The 20,542-nt window shown below is 31.6% G+C and overlaps 1 protein-coding gene across 1 annotated transcript in view; it reads left to right on the top strand.

Moving 5' to 3' along the window:
* Positions 1-1,239: 1,239 nt before the first annotated feature.
* Positions 1,240-20,542, top strand: part of LOC106689761 (uncharacterized) — a gene marked incomplete at its 5' end in the record, with an annotated part of 48,398 nt that continues 29,095 nt past the window's right edge. The window contains 3 exon segments of the mRNA XM_014434922.3: positions 1,240-1,493; positions 7,427-7,643; positions 16,254-16,733. Coding sequence (XP_014290408.3) covers positions 1,240-1,493; positions 7,427-7,643; positions 16,254-16,733 — 951 coding nt within the window.

Here is a 20,542-nt window from a genome sequence, read left to right on the forward strand (position 1 = left end):
CCAAATAGAAGTTTGTTAATTTCACTATAAATTTTATTTTTTATAGTGATCATCTTCGTTGGAGTAGATGCTATAGTTTTTGTAAAATTTAAAACTTAAATTTAGCCTTAAACATTAGAAAATTTACTATAGTTTAAAAAAGGTTGCTGTAATTATTTTCTCTATTAGGTAGCTTTAAAGATATTGAGATAGAATGAGAATAATTCAATAGGCCTCCATTTAATATTTCGGTGGCTTTAAGGTGTATTTTTAAGCTCATATTTACGGTTATGATCGATTAAAGTAAATGGTTTATTGTGGTAAATAAATAGCATTTTTCCCTCCCGGACTACGTAGGTTGCTGCTGAACCCATAAAGGCGAAGTACCTACTTGAACAGTTGGCTTTCGATCTTGCGAATAAATTCAAAAGACGCGATTCATCATTCCTTTCTCACTTCGACAATCACGCAGCTGCTTTGTTATATTCAAGGAGGGGTCATGCAATACCTGAGATTAATCCAAGTGATTTTTTCTGATACTGCGGTTTCATTCAAGTGACGTAATGTTATTGTCGCTAATATTTGTTTTGCTGAAAGGGTTGTTCCTTTTTTTTTTCCTCAAAAAAACCTCAGCCCTAAGGAGTGTTGGATGGGTATACGGAGATGAGAGAATAAGAGAGCAGGTTTGAAAGGGTCTTTTCTACTGCATCTGGAATGCATTAGAAGAGTTAATTGATGAGAAAGAGGAATGTTTTAGAAATTTAAAATAAATTAGAAAAGGGAATCAGTGTTCCAATGAGCATTGGTTGAGAAGTCCCCGAACATTTTTTATATGCAAAATCAAACAAAAATATATGGATTTATTTTATTCAAAATAAATTTTCATATTTATCGTTATAGTTTGAATGATGCCCATAAAGTGGCTCTTACAATTAACTGCATCAGTTTTCAATTTACTAGGCTATCTTTATTTTTTATCATGTACATTAAATCCCTCCTATTAATTTTTAATTTGTTGTCTAATGTGAATAAATTCCAGAAGAACCCCCTGGAGGTATCGAAATATGATTAATATTGAGGGGGTTACACTAAGGGTGACTAATATGCCATCTGTGACTTTCGTTTTGATTTTTTTTTTTTTTTTTTTATGCTGTTCCAAAAAAAAAGTTTTAAACTAGAAAATTAAAAATTAGACCAATAGATACTTCAACAATATAAAAAAAACATACGTGTTAACCTTATTAAAAATCTCTGTTCTAGCAAAAGAGGCAGATATTCCGGGAGCAGGTACTGCCACACTCCGGCGGGAAAATCCCGGAGGAGGCGTTCAGGACGGACCGTTTGGCTTTGAACAGACTCAACAAAGAGGGCATCGCCATCCCTGACGGAGTCTTGCTAGAGACCCGGCACAGGGAGTCCCATTTCTCGTCCCACCGACAAGATCCGGACATCAACGCCTCCATTATCCGTATAGTGCAACGACCCGATGGAAGATACGCACCTCCTGAAGGAAGGTAACAAAAAACATTTCCTAAGAAGATACTCATTATCACAAAGTACATCCCACATGTAATTTTAGATAAAATAAAGATATATATTGTAAATGAGAGGCAGAGGTAACATTTTTTTTACTTGTTCGCTCTGTGTTCTATACAATATTCTATAAATGTAAAAGGGAATGGTCGATTCTTTGTTCACAATAAACTTTTGAATATCTGGACCGATTTACGTGCTTATTTTTTTCTTTTTTTTTTTTAGTATTCCCTTCCACGGAAGATATAAAGATTTTGTAGCTAAAATCTAACTAATCTAGCTAGAAAGTCTACTTTTTTTCTTGGCTCTTGCTTATGTAGCAATCGATTCGTCTCTTTTTCAAGAATAAGAAAACAATATTACTCATTCCATTAAACGATATGTATATTCACAAAAAATTATAAAAACATAATTTGCTTGGGTTTAAGGAGGTCAACAAATGTTTTTTTTAGGAAAAAGTCAGTCATTCTTTTTTAACGTTTGAAACCCTGAAATACTATTTTTCAAATAAATAAGCTAGTCCTTGACAAAAATATCTATTTATCCGCATCTGATGGTGGCTTAATATTTCTACATAACATATTACATATTATATTATATGTAAAAATATTAGAGTAGTGACACTTGGATTTTTCCCTTCATTATTCCATTACAGTTTTCTGCATTATTTGTTCCTCCATAATTATTTTTGCTTTTCCGAGAGTGGAAGATGCTTTCCTTGACTTTTCTTTTTTTCTTAGGTCGGAATACAGAAAAAGGTTTTCAGAAACAAACATAGACACATCAGTGGCTGAGTTACAAATATGACCAGGTCCATATCTTGTTTTTAAAAAAATGATTTAAACATTTAGTACAAGAGCCGGGAAGAAAAAAGGCAGTTATTTAACCCCAATTTTTGATTACTTTAATGAAAACTGTGTATAATTACTAGCCAAAACTGATGAGTCTGCCAAGTATAAGTCGGGGAAAAGAAAAAATGGTGGCTGTTTCAAATCCTTAAAAAAACATTAATTTTTCATTTTGAGCTTTATATCTGAAAAACTACCAGCAACACTAGAAAATCTGAAAGAACATTATTTAAAAGAGTGCAAATTTTCTGAACTACGAGCCCTTAAAATAGAGCTATTTACGTCCAATGGTTCCCGAGATATAGCTTTTTAAAAAGCAACATTTCTTAACAATCTATTGAAAGATTAGTAGTTAATTTATTTTGAAAAATCTATATAGGAACTATGTGACGTATAGAGATCTATTAGCACTCAAATTAAAGCTAGTTTAACGTATTATAAAGTAGTTTATGACCTTTATAGTAGGAATAGTAGTTTTCAAGATATTTGTTAAAACAAATTGATTTATAATTGTTCGGACAATAAGTTTGATATATGAAAACTTTATTTCAGAAACCATTGGACGTAAGATGTCTGTCTGCACTCAAATTAAAGCTAGTTTAATTTACTATAAAACAGTAAATAATGCTTATCTTTGTAGGAGTTGTAGTTTTTATGATATTTGACAAAATAAACTCACAGAATGTTAATTTCTAGTTGTTCGTATAAAATGTCGGATTTTTGAAAAATATATCTCTAGACCCATAAGAGGCACATATGTCTGCCAACACTATAGTAAATTAAAGTTCCTTTATTTTTCCAGTTTATGACACTTATCTTCGTAGGGGTAGTAATTTTTATGATATTCATATATGGATATAAATTTGGCAAATGAAAATTTTTCCGAACAAATATAAATCAATTTATTTTAGCAAATTTCATGATAACTACTCCAACGAAAATAAACGTCATAAACTACATTATATCCCAATTCACTAGCTTTAATTTGAGTGCTAATAGACATCTGTACGTCAAATGGTTTTTAAGATATTTTTTAGATTTTTCAAAATAAATTCATTAACTACTGATCTTTTAGTACCTTTACCTTTCAACAAATTTACTCTTTAAATGATGCTCTCTTAGATTTTCTCTGTTGCCAATAGATGTTCTATTGTTGCCAATAGATGTTCTATTGTTGTCAATAGATTTTCTATTGTTGTCAATAGATTTTCTATTGTTAAATGATATAGAGCTCCGAATAAAAAATTAATTATTTTTAACGTTTGGAAACAGCCGCCACACCGGTGATTTCAAATTATAACCAACACTAAAGTTCTTTCGTCAGAAAAAAAAAAAGAGAGAGACTAGATACGTTTTTAAAATCCATTGAGACACTTTTATTTACAAAAAATATATACACCACCATAAACGCTTAGTTTCAAACAAGACGTGGTCCAGTGGTTTTAATCACTTTAAACTATTGTTTAGTGGACCTGACCGTGTTGGTAACTAACCTACTTATATGTCTTTTAATATAAAGTAGTAATAGTCACAAGTATTTATTGAGAGAATTTTTTTTTTAAGGGAGCAAAAGTTGAATTTAGACAGACAACGTAACATAAAAAATGGACATTGGTTGTTGTTGATCGATATCACGGATATATTACGATAAAATAAATTGGTTTCATTTGTCTAATACTGATATAATTTAGATAATGTTTTTTTTCCTCTGCAAAGAATTAAATTGTGTTTTAATGAGCAATTATAACGTTTCAGAATATTTATAGTTTTTTTATTACTCAAAAAAAAATTTTTTTTTGTTTTTAGAGTATTTTTTTTAAACAACTTACAGTCTAAATATTTTTAACTCAGTCTTACTTCACGTATATGCATTGTCTTTTTGAGGTACGCAGATGAATAAGTCAGTAAATGATTACTAAACACGTTGGCATGCTTTATTATATAGAAATATAGGGAAAAAATTGAATTTCTTTGGGATTCACACTGAATATTTTTAAATAAACATGGATTAATTCCCTGTATCTTAGCTAATATTCATCAGCTCTATACTATGTTAGTTTTATTTTGTAAAGAGTTTTTCACACCATTTTTCAATTTTAGGCGCTTTTTAAATATTGCTCAATTAAACCATCTTAAAGTTTCCTCATCCCGTTATAAACAAATATTTCAAAAGTGATATAGGACCGTCCCTTTCTGAGGTTCTTAGCAGGGCGGGTCTGGCGGGGAAGGATTGCCTTTTTTGTGTTATGATCTCCTCTTGTGAGATTGTAAAACGTCGTACATCATACAACCTTATCTTTATGACAAAAAATAAGTATAATAATAGTATAAAGATTCAAAATTTATGTCGCACTTTGAAGTCACAGACTAAAACGTGGTTTACTATACGTATTGGTGACCGATGTTAATTGAATTAAACTTCGAGTAATTAAAATTGTCTAAAACTGGAAAAGAACAGTACCCTTTTTTTATTGTATTCCATCACGAAATTGAAAAAAAAAAATAAGTACAACTACCGTTTACTGCTAAGGACCAGTTGCACCAATCTCCGGTAAAACTAAGATTTGTTTAACTTAGATTTGTCCAAGAGTTTAGTAAAACTCCGGTAACTCAGTGACCTGTTTCTGGTCTACAGTTTTATTAACCAGATTACCAAGGTTACCTGAAACTGAGATAACTGCCAAACTCCACATTTCATACTGCTAATGTTGTGTGCCCAATAAAAATAAATTCACTCAACTTCACTCAGTCACTTTAAACAGTCGAAAGATTTGCTGAAAAAAATCTTTATCCGACCATTGTAAAAAATTATTAGGTTGAGGATGGAATACTTTATTTCATTATCGGCTGAACAATTAATTATTGGTAGTCTTCGTAATCTATTTAATTTTTAACTTAATCAAATCCATTTTATTGAATTTGGAAAGAAACGGAATAAGACAATACACCTTGGCTAGATAACAGATCCAGACTTAAACTATAGAAGGTTTCTTGTAGGATTACCTACTTAAACATAGATTTGCTCTAAATCTCAGTTTAACCGGATACTATTGATCGGTAAAACTTACCGCTAGAATTGAAGGTTAACTTTTCTGTTACTATGGATAAAAATTGATTTTTCCGGATATTTAAGAAATCGTAGTTTAAACTGTGGTGGTGCAACCCGACCTTAGGGAATAAACAAACTGAAGTATCTCCAAACAAAGAAAGAGTCGAGAGGAAATTAGTTAGTTATTAAACCAAGTGGTTAATTATACTAATTAACTGGGATTTTACTAGGGTTATTCACGCCTCTTCCTGCCTATTGGTAGAAATACGTCCCTAATCATAATCTCAGTCATTATTTTTGTACTTTAGTTAGGCTAGAATATAATATATAATATAGATCAGGAATATAATATAGATCAGCCACACTGCACCGTTTCGTACTCAATACTGTGGGAGCTTAACATTATTATAAAGGTTCAATAAGAAACAAACATGATTAATTATATCAGACATTTATTTATTAAATAATTCTAACAATACCTTATTTCACAATGTTTAAATAAATTGCTATTGATTACCTATTTGGATTATTTGTTAATTTGGTTTTTTGCAGATTTCACTTGTGAAAAAAAAGTGTTTTATTGAGCTTGTGTGAAAAACAAGCTTCTATTGTTCAACGTTCTTCCTTTTATTTGGAAGCATATAAAAAACATTATCTATTTAGCTTTCTACAGAATCAAAAAGTCAAACACGGCTACCAAGTTCTATCACTGTTGATAAGTGAAATGGTTCCTAGGAAATGGTAAAATATTTCCTGCCATTATAAGTTATAATTCACTCAGAACTATCAGTTGGGATCAAAACGCCATTCTTATGAGCCCTGACGAATCCCTGCAAAGTGGGACGAAACTTTGGTTTACAATAAATATTTTTTTGTTACTATTTTGAAACCTTTATTGACCGCCACCATTGACCTGACTCTCTTCCTGCAATCTTATTAAAGGAATATATATGTATACATACATCTCCTAAATACTAATTTTTTTTCTACATAAAATATCCTAGTTGTGCCTATGTTTTGTTTAAAGACAGGGGGAGAAGATATTCTGAAGAATAAATTTTTATTCTATAATAGTATAACATATAACAAAAATATTATTTGTCATATGGCAAATAATCGAAATAATGACAAGATATGCACATAACCCAGTATTACGCCAAGCTGAAGTAGTTCTATCTATCCTTCCGATGCCAGTATTTCTTAGCTTCGTTTTTATTCTAAGCAATTAGTACTCAACGCCCCTACTATATCCTAGAAAATCAGCAATTCAAATTCTTGGTCCAATCCCGTACTACCAGGTCCGTCTATCTTACATTTACGCTCCACCTCAACGAACTGCTGCGTTTGATAAATAGTTTTTTACCCGAGCTGCATATCTCTGGAACTCCATTCCCTATAACATACGTCATGTACCAACCCTTTCCTCGTTTAAATCCCTTATATTTCACTACCTTTTGCTTCACCATTCTGACCCATTATTATAATAGTACAGACATTTTGTAATTAAATTTTTTGTTTTGTTTTTACTTAGTCGGTTAATTTTTTAATTAATCTATTTTTTCTCTCTGTATATAAGTTATAATTAGGTGTGGCCACACTGCTTTATGGCCAATAAATGTTATTATAAAATTTAAATTGCCTTTGTAATTGTTCTAAAGAGACCTAATCCCAGAATAATAAAATATTTTTTAAAAAAGGGGGGTTCCATACTATGAGCTAAGGTGTAATAAAATAATTTTGTGTTAATAATAAGTCTTATTAATACCCAAAAACTTATAAGATTAGGTTATTCACGTTCTGGGGCCTACAATGTCTCAAGATCATCTCGTTTTTAAAAATTATTGTATTGATTATTATCTGTTTTATTATCAATTATTTTACTATTTTTGTATTACAGAATACTGGTAATAATAATATTCAAGATAACACCATGAGTATCGATCCTCAGTCCTTGATATTATTGAAGTGATTGAAAATTACATACAACCAGTAGTAAATATTCAAATATTGCTTCCAGATATCCATTTAATAACCTAGTGGAATCAACCTACGTGATTAGACCACCTATCAACATTCATGGATACGTCGGGCTTCCTCCAAGGAAACCGATCCAGTCAACACTCCAGATTCCTGCTCGCCCGTTCTTCTCCCAAGGTGAGGAATTGCTCAACATCAATAACCTGGACAGCTCTGATTTACTGGACACCCTCAACCACGAATTCCCAGGAACTAGAGTAAGTGCTCGCAGCTCATTAGAATACAATATTATCTTAGTCCTTAGCATCTACTCCTACCCTATTTGTATAATTCGCTTAGCTTTTGTTCGGTAACTAATTCCTTTAATAGAAACATGGTACAGAAGCTTTCCCTACATTTAACATTTTATTCCTAACATTCCATATCCTTTAATTGTATAATACTTATTTATGGAATACAAATAAATATATGTATGAAAGTACACTATAAAACACGAGTAAAGAAAGGATGAACTATATATATATACATTTTACAATACACACTATTTATATTGATGATTAAGTGAGGTTGCTTAAGTTGCTCCCATAAAATATACATATAGTTGGTACAAAGCTAATGTGGGATATCCGATTTTTTTATAGGAGACAGCATTTGAATGATAATCAGGTTATTATTGCAAAATTTAACAAAACCATTTTTCGAAATAAAAAAATAATTTTCAATTCTAATCCGATCCGGTTGCTGCAATGAACCATTCCTTAATTCTTGAAGAAGGCTATCGTATGCCAAAATTGAAAATATTTTAATTTAAATTAATAATTTTTTTTTCTTACCTCTGAAAAGTTGTAACCCAATAAGAAATTTCAGTTACATATAACCTTTTCAAATGAAGCTCTTCAATTGATATTTTGCATTTTAAATTAGCTACCTAATTAATCGGATCTTTTTGGCATCGTGAATATAATGGAAATCCACGTTGAAATGTAACCAGCGCAAGATAGAAGGATAGTTTACAAGGAGGTATATGTGATCAGTGTTCACGCTCAACCACCAGGTTTATCTCCCACCCCAATCTTTAGCTTCATCAAGCCACCATCGTAGCAAAACCATTTCATCTCACCATCTCATTCAAAAGATTCCATTATTCATTTCTCTGAAGTACCGGCCATCTTCGAGTATTCTCAATTTCCTTGTGCTTAGGTTTCTGCAATGAATCAAGTAATCGATATGCAAGCGCGTGATCAAAAAATCGATTTATTTTCATTTTCCACACTTCCGAAAATATACATAGGGATCTTAATATGTTAGAAATTCGAAAAGTTAAAATCAATCGATACACCAGAGGTTAATCATAAAATCGATTATTTTTGTTTTTTTCATTTTCATCACCTCTGAAATTAATTGATTATCCAGAAAAAACATAAACATGGCCACATATCAGAAATCAGGAAAGTTAAAATGGAGCCATTTTTTTTTTTACAGAGACTGAGAGTGCCATGAATTGTACCTGATTCACATCTCATATAACAAAAATAAAAATTATCCCCCTCAGCTGGAACTGATTAACCCGATCCCAGGTGTTAATGGTTCAAAAAATTCTTTGAAGGCTTCGGTAAAAATTCTTTGAAGTATTGCCAAACTTCCAGGGCTGGAGGCCTTAGATTGTTACCTATACTCCTCACATACGACCAATGGATACATATCCTTTAATGTATTCCAGAAATAACTAGTTTTCATTTGAATCGATAGTTCATTTGTCAATTTCAAGTCAAAATATAGAGACTCTTTATTCTAAAAATTGAAATTAAAAAATCCTCAATAAAGATTACTATCGTACACGGAATAATTTTATTAGAATATTATTGGAAAGTTGGAATACGTTAAATATCATCGGAGGAAAGCTGTAAACTGTTGAAAGCTACTCCATTGCTACGTGATTTGTAGGCAACCAACCAACTTCTTGCTCCTCAGCGAATTCGTAGCTACCATTTTCTTGTTATTATAAAGTTTTAGAAACTTAATACTTGGATAAAACATTAATTCAAGAGAGGTCAACAATAAAAAAAATCTTATTACTAAAATAATATAAAATATATGCTTCTTTGTTTGACAGTGGCACATCTGACAAAAAAAGCCATGTTATTCTTTTAACAGAGGCTCTGAACATTGCATGTGGGTGTACGGTTAGGAAGTTTCTCTTTCAGAACAAAAACAACGATATGGTAATTAACCGTAATAGTTAAAATTAAAAGTCTATTTACAACTTAATAAAAAAGGAATTTTATAGATGGGGTATCTCACGTATTATTTATAATATACTATAAACTGAGTTTACTCTGTGACAATACTGCTAGCTTTGGAACAGACTTTAGGGGAGCTCCAGTAAAATCTTTTTAATACATTCAATTCAAAATATTTTTTTTTTTCATTTATCAGATTTGCTACCATTGTTAGCGGGTAGGTTCTCCACACGATCCCGATGATGGATCTTCTACTTCACTAAACTTTGGGGGAAATCATGTACTTAATCTGATTTTCCATCATCACCAATCCCTTTCCAAACCACATCCCTATTTCTCACCATGCCTTCTGGAGACCTCAGGGGCCTAGTTCTTTTAATTTTACTGGTCCCCTGCACTGTATGATCACCCGTCCAGGACAATAACGGTTCTTAGAACAATCAGCAGATTTGGAGAGTCAACAAGGTAACGACAACGGCTACGGAAAACGAATATAGAATTTGCAATATGGAACATTCGCATAATCAACGGAAAAGAGGTCGAACTAATCGAAGAGATGAAAAAGTACGAACAAGATTGGAATTCTGTAGATTAGTGAAACAAAAAAGAACTGTTTAGGTATCACATAGTTAAATGGCGGATTTACTGTGAGTAATTCTGGAATTCATTTGAATATGAGAGAAAAATATCGGATGGCTATTATTACTAATCAAGATGTGAAAGAACCCTCAACTGGAAACCTATAAATTCCCTACGACAATGCACCCATTGGGCTTTGGGATATAAAGGAGTTCCCATTAATGTGGCCCAAGCAATCCTTAGCTTGTATTGAAAAGTATACAGAATAGCTAATCTCAACTGCAATAAATCTCGGTATACAAGCTGCAGAAATGAAATTTTTGAGGAAAATTTTTTGTAAAACTCAACCGAATGAGAAATATAAGAATAAGAGAGGAAATAGGACAGGTACCGCCGGAAAATATACATGGAAATGAATTGACGTAGTTCGGCCATTTGCAAATAATGCCAATCAATAGACTCCCAAAACGTATTTGGAAGGCAAGCACTAAGGGAAAACGACAATGCGGAATACTGAGGAATAAATGGAATCTGGCAAGAAACAGAGGAATCACACTTGGTGAAGTCAAGAAGTTGACAACGGATAGAGGAGTATTTAAGAAATGAATCCAGGCTGCCTCAACACCGTAAGGTATGGTGGATTGGTTAAAGAAGAAGAAGAACATATGCTAATATGAAAGCGAAGTATAGATATATTACTAATATAACTTAACAAACAGACACCGATTAAAATATTTTGCAAAAATTAAATTAGTAAACAAAATATTTGTAAAACAAAAACAAATAATTTTCGGTATATTATAGCGAAGTGACACTTCCTGATATTGTATTTCATTTACCGATGATGAGCTAAACTACAAAACAGGGTCTTGTTAAATAGATAGAGTGTTTATTCCATGTACAGTAAAAATATTTCTTTAGTTGCATAAAGTCTTGGAATCCATGTTAAAAAACCAATGACTAATTTTTTAACACTTTTTCTCAAAACCCAATTCGACGATAAAGAAATACCGATAGGTCGCGACCTCCAAAGCTGGAAATACCACTTACGGAGACGAATACTCCCATCGTTATGCATGACCTGGGTTGCATGAATGCAGTTAAACATACGTTTGTTGCAGAGTTTGGAATGAATGAAGACCCCGAAAAATCGATTATCGCAGTGATGCAAAGGATTCGGGTGCCTGGGGTTGCAAGGTAACTGACCTCCCTTGCACTTTCCTCTAATTACCTACTGCTAGGAATTCGTTAAACTGCTCCCTCGTTACTCTTATATCTTATTGGTCATCTGTGTCCTATGTTGAATAATTCATACTCCATCCTTAATTCCCCATCAACGTTCCTGCATTTGTAATTTATCGTGTTTCTTTTTGTTATCTCATCGCTGTGATCGTAATCTTTTATAATTACGAATCTTCTTGACGATGAAATCCTTGACTTTACTTTTACTGTATTACTGTCTCTTCACAATAATATTAGTAAGCATTAGGTCATAGAAATACCACACATAAAATCTATTTTTATTTTTTAATCTGAAAATGTCACAGCTCTATAATATGTTATTAAGCACTACATCTTGGATCTTTAAAGTTTGAATTCGGAACACTTTTTTGTAATAAAATTTGTCCGGAATCATATTGCGTAAAGCTTGCGCCAAACTAAGGACATGGACTCCAATAGCTAGTCAATTTTCAGTACATGTAAAATGTTACATGTTTTATTGCTTTTTCGTGGCAATTTACCTGTTTGTAGTAATATCGTTTATTGCTAGTTACTACGGTCCAATAGCTAGTCAATTTTCAGTACATATAAAATGTTACATGTTTTATTGCTTTTTCGAGGCAATTTACCTGTTTGTAGTAATATCGTTTATTGCTAGTTACTACGGTCCACGGTAGTGTGAGTTAGTTTATTATCCTACAGTATATAGCCGCAGTGAGGGTGGTTGTGCCTCCTAACTACTGTCAACAATTTCCTATCTTCACACACTTCTGTTCCTCTACCTCTGGCTGTACATATATTAGGCTTAAATCTATAAAGTTAAGGTAGGAATCATAGAAGTCGTAAATTTAATTTAAAACCCAAAGATTGGTGTATATCTGGCACATGTTCTGCTCAGTTTTAACTTGATAGAACCCATAACACCCTTCCGGGAGGGATCTGTTCGTAATCAATTATTACTTGGTATTCGTACTATTAGTTACATTAATTGAGATTATTCATACCACTGATTATCAGTTGTTAACTATAAAAACTTCTAATTCTAAACCAGAAGGCAACACTGACTGCTATCTGTAATAAGTTTCATATATAAATATAAAAAATATAAATTTTGAAACTTAATTAAAATACTGTATTCCTTAATATATTTTTTATTCTTATTATTAATTTTATTTAAAAAAATTGTTTTTATCATTACTCCGAAAATATTAACGTGGTTTCGTAACCACGGGCGCCCCGTGAAAGGTATATAAATAAACCCTCTATAGTTTAGACAAACTTACGTACAGGAATTTTAAATTATTACCTTATTTTATATTGTCTGCTTTGTCAATAAACTAAAAATATTATTGAACTAATAATTAATAATAATAACTTAAGGATTATTAGGAGGATTTTTAAAAATACAATTTTTATATACTAATTAATTTACAATAAATCGCCTAGGATTTTTTTTATATTTAATTTATAACATTATGAGGATAAAAAACATATTTTTATCAGCTTTAGTTAGTGTTTATTAGTAGAGAATTTTCGGGCAATTGCATTATTTGTTTTCTAGCTCTGAATTCCGCCAAGCCTCGAAAGAAATTCGAATCAATTTTCCATGATCCATGATATCCAAATAACACAAAATTGCTTGTTTTTAGGTTTCTCCGTTTACTGCATGTTACGTTTTACTCATTTTGGATAAAATTTTTGTTTCATGCTTTTACTAAATTTTATTTAATGCGTGCAATAAATTTCTCATATTACGTATGCCAATATTTATTTATATTCGATAAATGCTGAATATATCATTATATTTTTTAATCAACAATTTTTAACATCGACTTATTACTTTTTACTAGATAAAAGTTGATTAATAAACTAATAAAAAAGTTTATTAATAGTGTCTGCAGATAAATAAATTTGACTGTGTTTTAATGGATAATTAACTAATTAGATATTAATGTTTTGACCTGGGCAGAATAGCCTGCATGAAGTTTTAGATTGGTTTAAATTATATGTTTTCAAAGTGGTATTGAGATTGTCCCTGAAGATGGCCGGATTGGCCGAAACGTTGGACGTATAAAAGAAATAAAAAGTTTTGAGACTATAATGGATAGTGTTTGAATTATTTATTAAAATAGTATTAACTGTTTTATAGTAAATTTAACTAGCTTTAATTTGAGTGCAGACAGACATCCAATGGTTTCTGAAATAAAGTTTTTCATAAATCAAATTTATTGTCCAAATAACTATAAATCAATTTATTTTAGCAAATACCATGAAAACTACTATTCCTGCGAAGGTAAAGGTCATAAACTACTTTATAGTCCATTAAACTAGCTTTAATTTAATTGCAAATAGACCTGTGTACGTCACATAGTTTCTGAGATATAGAGTTTTCAATATAAATTAACTAACTACTGATATTTCAGTACATTTTTATGAAATATTGCTTTTTAAAAGGCTATACCTCGAGAACTATTGGACGTAAATAGCTATTTTAGGGCAAATATTTAAGCAAATTTACTCTTCATTAAATAATGTTCTTTTAGAGTTGTTGGTAGTTTTTAAGATACAGAGCTAATATTTAGAGAATAAAAATTTAATGTTTTTTAAGGTATTGAAACAGCAGCCATTTTTTATTCCCCTACCTATACTTGGCAGACTCATGGGTTTGACTAGTAATTATACATAGTTTTAATTAAAGTAATCAAAAATTGGGGTGAGATAACTTCTTTGTTTTCTTCCCGGCTCTTGTACTACATCGAAAAATGAAGTTAAGTAGAACGAAGGTTAAGACCACCTCTGAAAAAAACAATTATGGCAATATTTTTTAATTTAGGAATCTCTAAAATTTCTATAGCCTAGTCCGATTACCTTTCTAGCCTTAAGCAATTCCTAAAGTAAAATTAAGCATAAGTTCTCTTATGATAAACCACAGAAAATTAAGGACTGAGTTATGTTGGTAAATTGTGTGCACGCATTTTCTTCACCATCTTAACAATGACAGCGGACACAGCTTCTCGGGACGATATTTTAGGAAGGAATGGTGCTCACAAGGAGGCTGTCACAACTCTTTCTTTGATTAGTCAAATTAAGCTTTTTCATTATGCTTAATAATTTAATACGAAGTTTGGACTTTTATATCAATTACAATCAGTAGGTAAGAATCTATTTTATTTTCCATTATTCAATGTCTTTATTGAACTAAGTAATAATTTGAAATCTAAAGATTGTGAAAGGATGGAACTGTCTACTGAATCCTAGCTGTTTTGAAATATATATTGAATTTACATTTAGAATAAATATAATTTTTGGAGCCTTTTGAGCTCTGCTCTATCCCCACACGAGGGGAGGGGGATAGAGTGGGCTCAGAGATTCTCAGGTCGATTATGTAAATATTGTATATATGAGTGTAAATGTGACTAGAGATCATATTATTTTTATTATTATTGTATTTTATTTTATTTTTTCATACACATAGTTTGATTATGTTCATGTTCTTTATTCTTCTATTTGTATATACTTCAAGAGAGATTTTATTTATTTTTATGTACTTTTTTTATTAATTTATTTTCGTTTTTATTTTATTTTATTTTAGTATGAATGTGATCATTCATAACTATTACCTATTGACCACAACGGTGTGGCAGATTGTAATATCAATCAATTAAATAAAATTTAAAAAAAAACATTTGAGTTAGCGAACCTTCAGGAGGGAGTGAGTGAATGCAGATGACCAGGATATACCTAAAGGTGAAACCCGTCTCGTTTAGTTACCTCTGGCCATTCTGTTATATAACATGAAACATCCCTGACCGCTCTCAAGAACGTTTTCAAGTTTTTATTTCTAAAATATTTTCGCCTGCTGATCCCTTCACATGTCCTTTATAAACGCTTATGATATACTTTCTCCTTACCAACTTGATACTAAAACGAGTGATATATTTTTTAATATCAATACCCAGAAATTGGTTTAATTTCGAAAGATTAATTATAAGTCCAAAGATATAAAAATCCCAAATGCAGATTTTATCATCATAACCATTTCAATCCGTTGAAATATATTTAAAATTATTAATCAAGTAATAAAGAAACTCATTAAAAATATAAAAACGAACGATCCTACATTATGATTAGTCGGGTGGTTAAAAAAGCAGGAAAATTAATAAATAAATAAAACGTCATATCAAACTCCTATATTTGTAGAAATTGTAGTACTTATAATTATTAATTATTTAAAATGTTATATCAACTAATATAAATATTCGAGCTTTCTTCATAACTATAGTTATAAATTCTAAAAAAATTATATACATTTGTTTTATCGAAAATGGATATTAATAATTCGATAAATATTAATAGTAACTGAAGGCGACAAGTAGTCCAGAAAAGACTTTTATGAAATAGTCGTAAGTTTTTTTTTAAATATTCAGTTCCCTGGACCACCATTAACCTTGGTGAAATTAAGGCTTTCGGACGTAAAACATGCATAAAATAAGTTTTCCATTAATTATAGTTAATGGCATCCTCAGCTTTTTTAACGCTTCATAAACTGTTGAATCTTTAGGAAAATCATTTTCCTCAGTCAATAATGTTCTAAATTTATATTAAGTTATGGTAAATAAATACTAATTGAAGCTAAAATATTGCAATTAAAAAAGAATTTACCCTTGTATTAGTTTTCAATTTTGCAGTTACCATGTTTTACGACAGAACACCTCAAATTCTGGTATTGTCATAATGCTGCTTTTAGCCATTAGCCTTTTCATTATCTTAATAATAATATTATCAAAGTCATATTCTGAATATGTTTTTTTTTTTTTTGCTTTTTAGTTGTGGACCGGTTTCGGACCTCTGTTCCATGAAACCGCAAATCGCATTCTCCGACATTCTGGTAAAGGAAAGAAGGACCAACGAACTCCTGTTGCAAATCAATTGGTATCACAGAGTCAAACGGGCAACACTAAAGCAGTGGGTACCCAATTCGCTAGGCCGGCTGTATTGTACAGCCAAGGAATCGCAAGCAAGCAAACAACCTCCAACAGCAAGCAGCAGCCACCTGTCATCATCAGCGGGCAGGTCCTCAGGGCGTCGCCAAGCCAGCTGACCAACCAGATCCTGAGGAGTGCCGTTCAGCCACTGCTCTCCAGCACGACCAGGCCCATCCAGAGGCTTGCCATTGGCTACAGGCAGCCGGACCGTGCCTCCAACGCTCAGCTCGAATACCCTTCTCTAAACAGGATACCTAAGACTTCCTTCGTCTGTCGGAATACGGGAAGATCGATGGAACCTGATCCGAGCACGAACTGTCAGGTATGTACTTGTTATATAATAAATTTATAACTTAATATAAATATTTATATTTGTAATGATTGTAATTTCCAACAAAATAATAGAAATATATTTTCGAGTAAGAAATAATTTAAAATTGGACGGCATCATTTAGCTCTTATTTATTAAGTCCCTTTAGTTTATATTAAATAAATTGGCTATATTAAAGATTCACACTTATAACTTCTACAGACCTGCTATTGGTACTCCCCTGTAAGTACTAACGCCATAAAAATAGGAGTGAATTTTATATAATTTCGTTCTATTCTACAAAAAATACATCTCTACAGCACCTTGTTGAGGGTTGGAAATATTTAAGTAAATTAATTTAGTTTTAGAAAAGTAAGTAGTTTTACTTTTACTTTTTTTATTAAGCTTAAGAAACAAAATTCGTTCAAATATTTAAATAAATACATAACTGAACTGACACAAGTGGTTGCCAATGAAAGGAATGAGATACTGCCTGTAAAATAATATATAAGTATAAAAAAATAATAAACAAAAATAGGTTTCGAATAAACAATAAAGAAGCAATAGAAATGCTAATAAGATTTGCAGCAGTGGTAAATCCATTTTACACAACCTCTTTGGTCACGCCAGCTGTTTTGGCTATAACCCCACAATACCCTCCTGTCACACAAAAAACATCGATTTATTTAATTTTAATTTTCACCTTTAATATACAATGTACATTAGCGTACATATAAATACATTTGTACAATGCATGGCAAAGTAACTGTAACGGCTTTCACAAAAGTTAAAGTAATTGTAATAATAACCAATTGTCCAATTAGGTTTAGTATGCTGTGTGTATGCATAGCGACCCAATGCAGTTGGGCAACACTGCTTTTTTAAATAAAATTTTTATCTCCTAGTGACGTGAAATCATTGAATCTAGCCAATGTACTTGAACTGTTTGAAAATAGAAGATTCAAGGAAAATAAAGATACTAATAATTATGAAATACAAGATAAAAATTAAGACTTTCACTGTTGGATGATTTTTTTTTTAGTTCCTAAACTCATTTAACCAATTAAACTCATTCTAGCCAAAGTGTGAATGTATTGATCAATCATATTTATGTGCTATCAGGAGGTGAAGCCACATTACGCTCCATCCATACGCTCAGGAATAACTAAATAATATTTATTTGCATGATTAGAAATATAAAAGTGGCCTTATAATCAATGTAAAATGTGATTGTGATTTTTCTGTCTTTATTTCAAGACAAATATCAACACGAAAACAAAGTATTTCAACAAAAATAGAAAATAAAAAAGACTTGGATAAACTGATGAAAGCTTAGAGAGATCATGAGAGAAAAACACGGACTTAATATGTAATCACGTGCTTGACGATTCTACAATGGCACTTTTTTTAGCCAGCTGCAACGAACAATAGACAAATTAAAAAAAAATTCAATCGATTGTTTTTTTTTCTTTTTGATGATTCAAGCTTGTCCTATAAACAAGAGTCAATATTAACTTCTGGGAGAAATTCCATCTCGTCAGCTAAACTGTGAAAAGACTTGACTGTCAAAGTCCAACTTTTACTAGAGAAAACATTAAAAATTATAATTTATATGCTATTGAGTTGGATTTTTAAAAACAGTGGGGGAATCAATCCAAATCATATCAATAAAAAGATTGGTGAAAAAATGTATATATTTCTTTTTTTTATCTCTGTTTTCTCTCACTTATTCACAGAATTGAAAACAGTTATCCATTGGGTTTTTAGATGTTCAGTTTCTGATTGGGATGCCAATTTGTATTAACGTATTGACCAGTTGACATTTTTATCATGTTTAAGTTAAGTTATCTAGCTCCTTGGGTTTTAAACATAATTCGTTCAAATGAAAAGAGGTTAAAGTAATGTGATACAAATTTCTAGTCATATTCACTTAATTGTATATAAAAAAAAAAAAAAGAGAGAGATAAATACGTTAAACATTAAATCAGCAAAGTATTTAATCTTGGATATTTCAGCAGGGGCGCGTTTTAAAAATCCGAAAGTTCCAGAAAACGTTATTTTATTGAGTTGAAATATGTTGTTGAAATTTCAAAAGGGATTTTTAATTTTTTTTATTTGTTTGTTACTTAGATATTTTAAAATATAGTCAGAATTATATTTTCTTTAGAATAAAACTTCAAACTTTCTAAAATTGTATATCGTTAGTTTTTATTTTAATATTTAGTTCTAAAAAAATCATGGGAATGGGTAGCTCATTGGTAAGGCAATCGACTACTAACTCCAAGGAACAAGGTTCTAATTCGGCTTTGGCAGATAATTATTATCTGTTACCTGGTACCGTTGAGCCAGTCCTGTGGTTTCAGGAGCCCTCCGGTCCTTCAGGAGGTTCAGGTCCACCCAGCCACATAAAGTGGGTACCCTGAATTGGGTAAAAATCTGGCGGTCGAGCGTGATTCTGACCAAATCACCTCCTTGCACAACCGTTGGTCTAGTAACAGTAGTTCCTTAAGTATTGCAGCCCTGACTCCTCATGGGTTGTAGTGGTGCAGATTTAATTAAAATTAACAAAAATCATATTGAAGAACAAGAAACGTACAATACTTTCAGTTCTATTTATATAACTAAATAAATATAATTTTCTTTTTTTTTTCGTAACCTCCTTTATTATTAAATTTATATAATACATTCATACAAATGCATATAAATAAATATAACCGTGGTAGCCTTACTTATCTGACTTTTCAAACAGAAAATTATAGCTAGTAGTTTGGTTGATGTACATGTCACAATCTCACGAGAGATCATATCAACACAAAAAAAGGCAATCCTTCCCAACCGGACCCGCCCCGCTTAGACTCCCCCCCCCCCCGGGACTGACAGTCCTATATCACTTTTCGAATATTTGCTTAAAACGAGAAGAGGAGACTTTAAGATAGTTTAATAGAGCAATATTTCAAAATCGCTACAGATTGAAAAGCGTTCTATGATGATAAAGCCATGAGAAAATGCCATCATCTTAGAAACTTGACCTGATATTAACAGACAGAATATGTACTCAAGTACGTTGCAACTTTTGCAAACAATTGCAACCTTGATTAACCAAAAATTTTCAACACTCGATTTTGCACCGATTTTAGTAATACAGAAGTGGGATACAGCTTTCTAAAGAATTAGAACCGATAATAGAGGAATTTAAATAAAATTATTAGTTAATCCAACCAAAGATATACTTATTTCAATACCTTGCAAGACCATAAAAAAGAAATCGGTGTATTTTCTCAGAGCCAGGTACCAAGGCCCAAGCTTGGCCGGCTCTGTTTCTGACGAGAAATTTACATTACCTGACGACCTTAGTAAACTCCCATTATCTCTAGTAATTAAGTAAGACAACGTCCTGTATCGAATTTTTCTCAGTGGACACATTGTTACTTAATTTATCTATTAGTATCACGGTAATATGTCGACTGATTGTAAGCAAGTACTGTTTTTTTAATAACAGTTATACAAGGAACTGATTTGTTCAAGATCAAGCTTAAACGCCAGATTTATCCCAAATTAATGGTGCCCACAGTATGGAGGCTAGAGGGGCCTCAGGAGGGTTCCCGAACCAACAAATTTCATTCATGGCTACAATAACAGGATAAATAATTATCTATTTTTTTTTTCAAAGCCCTATTTGAAATAAATAAAGTTTTGTGTTTAACAGTGTCTGTGTAGTGGGGTTTTGTTTTTTTATATATAACAAGGTTTCAGATATTCTAGGGATGGGTAGTCAGTGGGTAAGGCGCTGTGCTACTAACTTGCAGTACCCGTGTCGAATC

This window comes from Halyomorpha halys, unplaced genomic scaffold, assembly GCF_000696795.3.
Source record: "Halyomorpha halys isolate HHAL.00 unplaced genomic scaffold, Hhal_1.1 Scaffold1462.1, whole genome shotgun sequence".
NCBI lineage: Eukaryota > Metazoa > Arthropoda > Insecta > Hemiptera > Pentatomidae > Halyomorpha > Halyomorpha halys.